General features: G+C 39.7%; 1 protein-coding gene across 1 annotated transcript in view; it reads left to right on the plus strand.

The window, feature by feature from the left end:
* Positions 1 to 2124: 2124 nt before the first annotated feature.
* GADL1 (glutamate decarboxylase like 1) overlaps positions 2125 to 12389 on the plus strand; it is a gene marked incomplete at both ends in the record, with an annotated part of 75684 nt that continues 65419 nt past the window's right edge. Inside the window, 3 exons of the mRNA XM_084220123.1 lie at positions 2125 to 2155; positions 10280 to 10449; positions 11259 to 11385. Of these exons, the coding sequence (XP_084076249.1) occupies positions 2125 to 2155; positions 10280 to 10449; positions 11259 to 11385 (328 nt within the window). The remainder of the gene's footprint in view (positions 2156 to 10279; positions 10450 to 11258; positions 11386 to 12389) is intronic.

Raw genomic sequence — 12389 nt, forward strand, 5'->3', positions numbered from 1 at the left:
TAGAAAAAGTGTTTGCAGATGGCTCTCTCCCTTTCCCACAAGATCAATATTCTTGATAAGAATTTCTTAACTTTTCTCAAGCTTATGAAAACCATCAAAATTTACACCTAATAAGTTTCTTTCATATTTTGCCCTAAACATGGATGAAACATTGAAAAAGCTTTTATTCCCAGATTGAGAAGTCTCTTGCATTTGTGGTCATCCAAATTATTAGCACTATATTAGCTAAAAAAAAAATCTTTGAACAAAATCATATTTTTGAAAGAAAACTGCATAAACTTAATATTTTAAAAACAGATCCCTTTTTTCTTTGTTTGATGTAAATTGAAGGAGCTGTCATGTAAAGTTACATGACAGTTCTGGTGTGTAGTAAGTATGTTCTGGTGTCCACAGTAGTTTCAGGCTGTACTGTAAGGACAGCTGTACTCTGTGAGTAGCAGGGGCAGTACTGTATGAGTGACAGCAGCTCCCAAAGTCATTTGCTTCAGATGCAGCTTATATTTATATCCTCTGCCAAAACAACCCCCAGGATAAGCTGCCAGCAGTCACAAAGACTAGGTCCTGGTGGTTTAGCTGGGTAGTGGTGTTCTTGTTCAAATTTTGCCTGTTGTATGCTACCAAAAGTACTAATTTCCTTCCAAAACTATTGGCTTTGGCTGGTAAGACAGAATGTCTCTAATGGTAATGCGATCTCCACCCTTGTTGCGGCAGGTTTTCCCTTCTCTCTCCCTTATTCGTGAGTAGCATCTGTTATTTCTTTGCACTTTCCCTCTCATGAGGAATCCTTTACTCTCACAGACCTCTCTTTCCTTTGTCTTTGGTGATTTGCTGTGTGTTCTGCCAGATTCTATCTAGTGAATGAGCTTTTAAGTGGGATGGTGAATGAGGTTAGGCTACTTTGTAGCTTCCTCTAGAAGCTCAAGTTAATTGTAGAAATTTGGCTCTGTGGTCCTTGAGGTTTTACAACCTTGCTGCCTGCTGAAATATTTATTTTTTTCTGTAAGCAAATGTGAGTCTGTTGTTAAAACTAGACCTTCTGGGCTGATCAATGCAGTTTCAGTGCCAATATGGGCTCTTATCTTTTAAAGTCCTACTGGAAAGCCTCTGGGAGAGAGGCTGAAGGCACCTGCCTGTTGCAGCACTAGCATTGTGTTTGCATTGCACAGCTGGAGCAGCTGGAAAAGTGGAGTGGAGACTTGAATGTGCAGAGAGTTAACACTTGCAGAAGCTGCTGGGGTGAGCACAATGGGAGCACTCTGAGGGGTGACACTCTGGGTTCTTCTCCTTGTTTTTTTTTTTTTTTTCTATTTTTAAAACCCCCTCAATGTATCTGAAAGTGACCATTTGAATTTCATCTTACTGATTGCTAGTTGAGCCTAATTTCTCTCAGATATCACCACTGTCCACAAGGGAAACATTAATGACTGTGCAAGGATGAGTAAGAGGATTTTTTTTTTTGGTTATGCTTTCATTCACACAAAAGACAGCAAAATCCCATTAATGAGAGGGTGCCAAGTTGTCAATTTCTACTCCTAGGATCAGAAAGGGATCTTCCCTGCACATATAGTTCAGTCATTTGGCATCAGGGTAGTTTTCCAAGGTTGATTTGGCATGGAGAAAGCTTGGCAAATTCTGTATTTGGAGAAAAAAAAAATAGGTGAGCTGTTTTCTCTGGGGCATAAGTCTGAGCGTGCTAAGCAGAGTTTCAAGCAGGTTGCTAGCTCATCAACAGAGTCAGAGCTGGCAATCACAGGAGCAAGGGAGCAGCCAGCATTTGTGCAATATGCTGCTTTTAAACTTCCGAATTGCTGGTGGCTCAGCATGTATTTGGTATGAATGGGGAGTTTTGTGCCACCAGCAGGCTGGGGAGGTGAGCTGGCAAACATTTTGTGTAAGGCGTTGCCATGTTGCCATCTCAAGCAGCTGTAATGTGAAGCGTGGTGAAACACCCTGGGAGTTAGGGAGGCTTTAAGGCGCTGGTAATGTGACACTCAGGTTAGTATTTTGGTCAGAGCAGGGGGATAGGATCTCTCCTGTGTCTTAAAACCTGACCAGATAAAAGAGGTACTTGGATCTTTCCTAATATCACTTCATCAAAGGAAGGGAGACATCATTTTGCAGGAAATGAAGCTTGCGTCAAATAAAGCCATTCTGAGTGAGTGCATTCATGGTGCTTTAAAATTAATAAGAATTTTCTTGGCAGTTAATGAACATTTAGTGAAGAACCTTAATTTGACATTTGAGAAGTTCAATAAATAACTTTTCTTTCTTGATTAAGGCATCTTTTAAACTGTCACTTATACAACCAGGAATTGTCACTTTTTAATGCGTTATGAGATCTTGTTGCATACTGATTCAGCTATTATTGCCTATTAAACAGTTTAGATTTCATTTGCCTTAATTTCCCCGCTCTTGACTATTTTAAGCTGCCTGCTTCTTTAAAGATCATTTCTATTTGCATAAGCATTTATTACGTATTCAAGACAGAAAAAATGGACACACTGAAGTACATGTCTGTATTTCTGACTTCCTCCTACTCTGTGGTCCAATTTGAGATAGTTTTTTATGCTCATCCCAGATGTTTACCTCTTCAAGCTTTGCAGAAATCAGAAGTTAGATTTCTTATGGCCTTTTTTGCTTTGTCTTGTGACAAAAACTGCAGAGGTTGTGGCAGGCAATTGTTGAAAGCATTGATAAGTGCAGGATGCTCATCAGGAGGTGGCTAATTTTGGGCCACTTTCTCCCTTTTGTTCTCCCATCTGTGCACACAAGTAATCTTATTTTGGCATTACTGGGCTTTACACATAGGCAATGAGGGAATAATAAATTGAAAAGACAAATTGTTGTTGCCTTGTAGCGCACCAGTAGTTGTTATTTCTGTTAATAATTATTGTCAGGCCTCATCTAAGGGTAATAAAAGGTGTCTTTGACCTGATTCAAATGTATGAATGTCTGTCTCTGTTACCATTTCTTGAGTATATGTGATCTTTTTTTTTTTTAAATGGAAAACTTGTCAAGCTTCAGCAAATAGAATTGTCTTTTAAAGTAAAAGCCACTGGACCAGAAGCTTTCCAGTCTCATGAAGGTCACGAGAAAGGTGGTTCTTAGTGACCATGGTCTTTTGTCAGCAAAGTAGCAATGACTCTACGGAGTAGTTGGTTAAATCTAGATAATTTGGAAATGCTTGTGTCTCTAAAGCTTAGCTATCTCTGCCCTTTATTGCATCTCATGTATGCTGAAAAGCCTTATAAATATGATCTTGTCCATTGGCAAATGTCAGGGTTTCAACAAGAAAGCTTGTCTTAAAGTGGCTTGGCATCCCTCTGCTGGTTACACTGCAAGACAGCTTGCAGGGTCTGATTGAGCTGCTTAAACTAATTTTTTGCAAGCAGCTCTACTCCATTGTTCAGGGATTACTGAGCCCTATTTGGGGCCAATATATCATATTAAAAAGCTCAGGCACCAGCCTGAAGGGGAAAGAGCAAGTGACAAACGCTGTATGTACCTGGTATTTGGTTGCAGTGCTAATGCTGAGGTCAAATGACTGATTTAAGTTTTGGCATGGTCCAAAAAAACAAACCCCAAGCAAAACAAGGTATCCATTTTCTGGGTGCAGTCGGACTACAGGCAGTTTGGTGGCTCTGTCTGGGTCTCTTCCAGCTTGCCCTTGCTGAGCCCTCGTGTGCACAGCAGGATCAGATCTGGGCTTCCACCAAGCACCATCCAGACAAGGACTTCTAGGGTGCTCTGATGGCTCCTGCCAGTGCCATGCAGCAGCCTGACCTCTTGCAGCTCAGGAGTGTTTTCCCAAAATCAGGAAGTAAACCCACGGCAGGCACAACCTGGAATGGTGTGTCCAGAGCTCAGCTGGGTCCCTCATCTGTGTCACCAATCTCTGCTGATGTCACCAGCAGCGTTATAACAGCCTGGGCAAGGCCACTTGCTCCCTTTTGAAAGTGCACTGAGCTACTTTAAACTACTTTTACATTGAACTGATAGGCTAATAAATTATGAAATCCAGGTAGGAACTGTCAGAGCACCTAGTGGTCTGGAAAGTTACATTCTGATTTGCTGTGCACTAGCTTCCCCATGTTAGTAAATAAGGGCATATCTCAGAGTTGTGTTGTGGGTGTGAGTTATTATTGAACAGCAACTGGAAATCCTTTGTAGGAAGCAGAAAATATGGAAGTGTTTATGATATGAAGAAGTGAGAGGAAAAGACTTGTTTTGACTATAACTTGAATGTGCAGGTAAAACTTCCTAAAATGAAATTTAGACTTTCCATCTATTGCTACATTTTAACTTGCACTGAATCCCACTAAACTCAGTTTTAGTAAATTACTGCCTTCTTAGTTGATTTTTGAAAGACTGGAGCTAAAAGTTGATTTTATATTATGATTAAAAATATAGCTCTTGCATGAAATTGCAGGCTGTCAGGAGCCCTTTTAAAACAAGTCGTAGAACTTCCATTTGGATAAAAAAGCTATTTGTGTTTTCATTTAATCTTTTTTTTTTTTCCACTGGACAATAAAAGTCTCAGGGATTCTATGTGTTCTATGTGTATCACACCTGTATTCATCATTTCTGTTTGAACTCAGCCTCCTGAAGTTAGCTCTTCTGTACCATCCACAGTGGTTTGATTGAATGTTGCAGATTCAGACACTTTTCCACTGAAAAAATGAACATTCATTAGATGCTCATTATCAATACACAACTTTTAATTAAAATGAAAAAATTTTGTTTCTCAGACACTTCCTACACTGTTAGCAGGTGTTAAGTGTTAGAACATGTGAGAAAAAATCTCACTGGGGTCAGGGAGTTGGGATTTCCATTTCATAGTTGGCATTTGCCATTTCTTGGTTTTGCAGCAAGGTGAATTCCGATTCTCCACAGCCTTTCTTCCTAATTGGAAATGTTACAGCACGAATCATTCCTGCACTTATTGGTTGGAGCATTGCAGAGTTGTTATGAAAAATTAACATCAGTTCCCAGGGACTGGCTGCACAAAAATGTCTGAATCTTATATTTTAAATTTTACTTGCCTTTTTTTTTTTTTTTTTTTTAGCAAATCCTGCCTAGGACAGCACAACATGATATGTTGTGAGCGTTCAGCTAGAAAGCGTCCTTCCTCAGAACTCAGGAAAGACCTCTGAAAGCAGGACCTCTGTCCCAGTGTGGTCCTCACATTCCCTGGCAGACATTCATGTGTCTCCTCTCCTCATTTCATTCTCCCAGCCCTTTCTTTAGGAAAGGGGAATTCAGGTGTGGGATGGAGAATAGGATCCATTTGTAGTGCTGTTACTGCTCAGTGCTAGCAGTGAGCTCAATGAGTCTATTCAGGGGTTTTGGAGCCCAGACACAAGCACTTTTGTTTTCCTTGGGTCCTTCTCTGTAAAGGTCACATTTGCCTTTTCACAGTCAGAGGATTCCTGTGTGGGGGTGGCTGTTGCCGACCTTCTGAGGGGAAGTACCCAACTTGTTCTCTGTCCACAGGCCTGGTCCATAAATCTGCAAAACAAGAATATCTAATACAGGGGGAATTGCATAAGCCCTACCATACACATGCCTACTCCTTTTTATTTCCTATGGATAGCTTTTCCAGGACAACAAGTAATTTTATATACTGGTTTTTAAGAGAACTGCATCTCCTTTACTTGGTGACAGGCCTGGGAAATCAGTTTACAAAGAAACAATATATTTTTGCCCTAAGACTGGAGTGGCTTTGCTTTATTCATATGTACAGAAAGCAGTGATTAAAGAAACAGAAGTGGCTTTAAAGACTGTTTATACCAAGGGACTCAAATAGCTGCATAGTGTGGGACAAGTATGTTTTAATGCTTTGATACATGATCTGGCACCACAGTAATTCATTAAACATGGTGGAGTCTTGATACTGAAGGCACTTATTTTCTTTTGCTGGACAAACTGAAAGAAGACTCATGATTTGATCATACAGAATGAGAAATTTATTTTTTTTTTCTGATTAATGCAGGCAATTACTACTGCATTTGTTGCAAAGTAGAAATAGGCCTTTGGTCAAAGCCAGATTTTTGCATTTCCTCAAATAGTCAGTGGGGCTAATACAGTATAAACTGAACAGGATTTGGCTGTGGCATTCAAGCACAAGCTACTCTTTCACAAAAGCTCCCTTCTGTTTCCTCATTCACCTTGTGAGCAGTAAATCTTTTTGATAATTTCATGCTGCTCTCCCAAATATTGTTAGAATGGGCCAAGTACAATGCTTCAGTTTCTTTTTATAGTGCAAGGATTTAGCAGTCAAATATAGAAACAGATGAAGCTTTTAAAATATATGTAGTACTTACATAAAGATATAGAAACATCTGAAAAAATGTTTATTTTTTTTTCTGTTCTTTATTCCAACTCCAATTAATTTATGTTTGCTGCTGGGAAAATAATATTGATCATAAAAATGAAATGCTGGTTGGAAATACTTAGGCTTCTGTAATAGAATATTTCTTTCAGGATGAAATATGAGAATTATATGCTTGATTTTGCTGCTGCTGAAGCCAGTGGCTGAATGCCCAATTGCCTTCAACTGGAGCAGAATTGAGTCTTCTCTTTTGCAGAAAAATATCTTAAACAGTCAGTAATTCTTAATCTCTCTGTTAAAGCACTTCCATTTGCTAAATTTTGAGTTCTTTTTCAAGCCTGGAGCCATTTGGCTGAAATTGTATTTGATGTATTTTCTGGAAGTCTGTTTTCTGAGTCTGCTGCAGAGTATGTTTCTGTATTCCCAAATAGGAAAGAACATATTTATTACAGTTACATCTCTAGATGGTTTCCCTATCATATTTGAAAACAAAAGAGGTGTATGTGACAAGATGCTGTTTCTATGAAGTGGGCTTTCCCACTTCAAAGAAAGTGATGTTCCTTTAGTACAATCTGATGCATCTGTCACAGATATATAAAAGGCCCAAAATTTTTGGAAAGTAATGTGAGCATTTGATGAATGATTGTTTTTATAAGACACAACATGTATCATCAGCATAGCGTGTGTTTCTTAGCTTGGATGCTGAGCTCTGAGAATGTGTTAAAGGCATCTATTTAATTGTGACATAGAAAGTGAGCCTGGAATCTTTCTGGAGGTTCATCTAGCTAAAGCATAATAAATTGAGCATTGGCCTCTTTTAAAAATGTGATAAAAAGAAAAAAAATATGGAATTTCAGATGTTTATAATCTATTTAGTTTTCTTCTCCAGGGTTTTACTGCAACCCAGGGGACACACATAAATTTTTTGATAGGGAAGAGTTTGGTCATCTCATAAGAACTCCAGAAGTCAGATAAGTACAAGTAGAAGATTAAGTACCATCAATTGCAGAAAGATCATGAGGGATGAGACGAGTGTATGTATCCAGTAGTGGTTTATGAAACCTGAAGACTATCTCAGAAAAATGTGTGTGCTTGGGGCTTGATTTAACACCTGATTGTGAAGTAATTGTTTCTGCTAATTTCAGGTAATGGTCTTATGGTATATTCTAGGGCAGAATTCACAACAAATTCAGATTGAAATTATAAGTGATAACCAAAAAAATTATTGAGGAAGTGTTAAATAATTGCAAGGAGTATTATTCCATGAATTAAAATATGGGCAGAGTTACAAACTCTTTGCTGGAGCTTTACACAGGTGAAATGCTGTGGAAATGAAGTCTGTCTTCCATCTCTTCCTTCCAACCTCTTTGCTTTGCCTTTCTTTCATAGGCTGTGCCCAAGTTCTGAAACAGATGTGGGGATTAAGGGTAGACCATCACTTATTTTCCAGATCATATCTTCCTCAGGATCCACAAAGCATCCTAGGGAGACTGTAAAACTGAGTGCACAGACCTGCTTCAAACAGGAAGCTGTTAGACCTATGACTCAGTTCCCTAAAGACCTGGTAGAAAAAGTAATGTAAAATTCTGCTGTTGCAGAATTCCTGTAAAAAGATCATTGTAAAGTCATGGAAATATTAGTTATTTTCTCTCTGTGCAAAAGTGACAGGAACAGGGCTAAGGGAGTTACCAATAGAAATCTTTTTCACAACTCTGCTTCTGGCAGAGAGTTTATGGAGAACAAAAAAACCCCAAACCAATCCACCAAACAAAAACAAAAATACCCCAAACCAACAAACAAAAGGAGTTAAAGAGTTAGTGAGTTCTCTTGCTCTGCCATCTATTCCGCTTGTAACCAAAGGAAGTATCAATATCTGTGCTCTGCAATGGATATTAATCTCCCGCAGAGTTCTTTTTTAGATCCTGTCCTATTTTTCATAGAAACAAAACACCTTTGGCATACATAGAGATCATAGACTCTCCAGGTGATGTTAAGGTTGAAATTCTTTTTTGTATTTGTGTTAAACTCTGAATAGTACTTATGGCAGCTATTTATGCATCAAATAACTAAGTCTCAACACAAAATTAGTCTCTGCCCAAAGCCCTGATGCCTTCCATTTGCTGGTGATACCCAGGGTTTTAAATCCTATAAAGTTGACCTACTAGCTTGTGTTTCCAGAGATAAACATCTAAGACTTTTTCAAAGCTGCAGTTTCTTTACAGTGCCTCTGCTGTGCTGTGCTAGAAAGCATGATGAGAACTGACGTTTTTGATGTCTGTGATTTTCCCTCTTTGCCTGTTGAAGATTTAATACTGTTTGCCTGCTTGTTCTCCATCTGTCCAGTAGGAACATCTATGCCTTTCCTGTAACAATGGGCTGAAGGCTACTCTGTTCAGAAAAATTTAGTATGCTGCCCATTTGGATTAAAAATAATTTCAGAGAGGTGGGGGGAGGGGGGTATGTGTGTTATTTTTGTTGGCAGCATTATGAGAAGTGTGAGCTCCCATCTCATGTCAGTATTTTGTCTTGTTTGTCATGTGCCTCCTGATAAGTCAAAGTGAACTGAATAGCTTCTCTGAGTCACCAGAATATAAAAGCTCATGGGATTAGCAGGCTTTCTTTCAATCAATGGACCTTGAAGTGATGCACATTTCTAAGCATCATTGTTGTTCTTCTAAGTCCTCCTGTGCATGAGGAGCTGTAATTATGATAAACATGATGAATGTGTCAGACTGCAGTGCCTGGCAGTCCTCTGGAAATTTAGTTGTTTAGACCTGTGAAAGGGCCACCTGTCTTCTCTATTTTGTAAGCAAAAAGTAAAGCAATAAGATAAAGCTGTTTTGGGCACAGAACATACACCCACTTCTCCATACACCCCAGCCTTGCCCCATCCTCACTGTAAATGAGGACAACCCATGGTGGCAGTGCTGCCTGGCTATTCTAAAGCAGGATCAGCGGACAGATACCGCCTGTAACCCAGATCATTTGGTTACAGTAGTTACCGCTTCTCCTTTCAGCGCGATACTGTTTCAAATATCTATTCCCTCCCTATCTCCAAATGTCTCAATTTCATCTTCATCCTCATGCCGGTGAAAGCCAGAGTCCTGATCTTGCCATATGAAATCAATACTTGAAAGAGATAAATAGTTGGCACTGTTGGCCAGTGTCTTACAAGCATCTTGGATGAGCTCTCCGGGGTAATGCAAAGGTGGCAGCAAAAATGTGTTCACGGAACACATCAGGAGAGTAAGTCTCCTGGGTAAGGGAGGGGAAAGAGATCATCACTGGAGAAAGGAATAAACAAGATAATCTGCCCAGCAGGTTATTGTAATTAGTGACTGAGGGCACTTGACGGGAAAAAGGCAGAAAGAAGTACAGGTATGTGACATCAAAAGGGTTTTTTTCAGGGAGTGGGGGTCAGTGAAGCACTCTGCAAAGAATGCAGAAGATTCTCAGAAGACTCTGAGCAAGAGGACTGGCTGGTGGGAAGGAGAAGCATAAAGACACAGGAGACAGAGCTAAAAGTTATTTCATGAAAAAGTGGGAGCAGAGGGATGGCTTGTGGAGGGAAACAGTTTCAGTTAAGAAAAATGCCCATTATGTTTCTCTGTATTTCTATTTGTACAGCTGTAACATGTTCTAAGCCAGAACTGCATTTTCCTCTGTGTTTGGAAGGTCCCTTATGTGCTTTTGTATGTTAGAGAAAGCAGTAGATGCAATACAAGTAGGCTATTATTACCTGCAGAATAACAGTCTATGTTTGAAGTAATGTGGGGTTTTTTTTGTCTGTAAAGATTCTTCCACCAAAATCTAGGATTTTTGTATGGGTAAAAAGTCCATGTGAGGTTTTTCTTAAGTTGACTAAATCTCCAGCAGTGAAAGAACATTTCTTTTTTTAGTTTATTATTTATTTATCCTTGCTTTAATGATGAGTTATTTCTCTTACAGTTGGTGTTTGCAAGCAGGAAATGCTCCAGAAGAAGAATGCTGTTGTGGTGGATGGGGTCATCCTAAATGGTCCGATAATGGACTCAAAAGCAGGAGAGAAGTTTGTGGAAGAGGCCTGTAAGATTATAATGGAAGAAGTTGTCCAGAAAGCAGACGATGTAACAGAAAAGGTAAAGCCATAGAGTGTTGTTGAGACTTTGTCTTGAAGGTAATGAACAATAAATCAATTTTTATAAGCTCTATTTTATTGCACTCTAAGTAGCCTCAAAATTGTTTCTAGTCTGTGCTTGGCTCCAAAATAAAATACAGCCTTACAAATTAATAAATAATGTATTATAAAACCTTCCAATAACATAATTAGCATACATATCTGCTAGAAAATTATTAATTTTTTTTTTAAATCTCAGAATACAAGGTCATTTTCTTTGAGCTCACAAATGGCTGTAGTGTTTTTCATGTTTGGTGTGGGGTTGAGGTATTTGTTTTGTCCTCAGAGGCACTGGCACTGGTGTTGGAGAAGGAGGAAAGTGGGTGTGGTACCACCGTGAAAGGACAACATTTAAGATTGCTGTGGGTTCTGCAGACCCTGCTTAAGAGGCTGTATGGGAAGAGGTCTTGCAAATAAATCGTGCTTGCCTTTGGGCATGCCCTGCTTGCTCCTACCCCTTGGCAGAACAGCATCTGAAATGCTGTGATTACAAATCCTTAGCTAAGGGCAGAATTTGAGCTGCAGGCTTCTTTCTTTTCTGCCTTTCAGCATTTCCCACTCTAATGTTTATGCTTGAGTCTTGCCTGAGACATGAGAAAACCAACATCCCATGAGGCCAGCTGACTGGATATATTTTCTGGTGGCACGCTGCCCTGCCATGGGAAGTTTTGTGAAAGCAGAGCTGAACGGGGTGATTACTTTGCACTCTCTAACCTCTTGCTCCTGGCTGAGCTGTTCACTGATGATGTCTGCCCTGCTCCCCATCACTAGGTCTGTGAATGGCAAGCCCCCGAAAAGCTTAAGGAGATTCTTGACCTGGAAATGAGGGACACTGGAGAATGTCATCAGAAGATCCTGCAGCTGTGCCGTGATGTTATAAAATACAGCGTCAAAACCAGTAGGAATGGGGTCTTAAGCATTGTTGCTCTGCATGCTGCTTAGATGGGATAATGTCTGGGATGGGATGGGATACAAACCTCTGCCACCTTTGAGGGAACTGGGAGTGTGAATGTTTGTTTCCCTCCTGCCTATACAAGGGTGCAAAGAGTTGTATGACTGAATTCTGGTGACCATAGGCCTGACTAGTACGTGTAATAATGGCAAACTAATTGAAAAGTAATTAATGTAATGCCATTAGAAGTAATAATAGATTCTGTCATTTTGAAGTCTTGGGAAAGTCATGTAGACAGATGATATGTAACAGTCCAGAAAAACAGGCAGGAGAAGGACCTTTTTGTGTGATTTCCTGCTGTCTGAGTGATGAGATTTGGAGTCACCATCATTGCCCTCATATGTTCTTAGTGATGATTATCCTCCATTTATTATTGTTCTGCTTGAGCAATAGTCTTGCAGGTTGTTAATTTGCTGATGGGCAGTAATTCCTGTTCCAGGCACCATGAGAAGAGAGCCTGCAGTGTTTCAGAGACAGTACACCACAGCTCTGCAGGATTAGTTCTCTGTAGCTAACCTTTCTGCAGCGTGTGCAGGGTAATTCAATCTTGGTGAAAAGGGATGAACAACATCTGTTCAGGAAATGGCACTGTGAATGAGTAGCTCAGGATTTCAGATGTTGTAGGGCTTAGGCTGTATTTTGTTAAGTAAGAAAGACATTTGATATAGTTTGTTGTGCACTTCTGGGCTGCATTAACTGCTACAATCACTGTTGCTGCAGAGTAAAACTGTAAAATAATTTTGAGAGGGAACTTACGCTTTTGAAAACCACAGAAGAGTAGTGATACTGGTCTGCAGGGGTAGGGTACTAATAATATGCAGATATAATTACTGAGTTAGTGGAAGGTGTTCTGTTTATCTTACTTTTGCAAATTGCTCTTAGATTATAATATGTCACCTTGGAAAGGACGTGGTATGTAAAAATATGCTCTGCAAATAGTCTTTAATTTG

Source organism: Fringilla coelebs (assembly GCF_963513975.1).
Source record: "Fringilla coelebs genome assembly, chromosome: 1".
In the NCBI taxonomy this organism is placed as follows: Eukaryota; Metazoa; Chordata; class Aves; order Passeriformes; family Fringillidae; genus Fringilla; species Fringilla coelebs.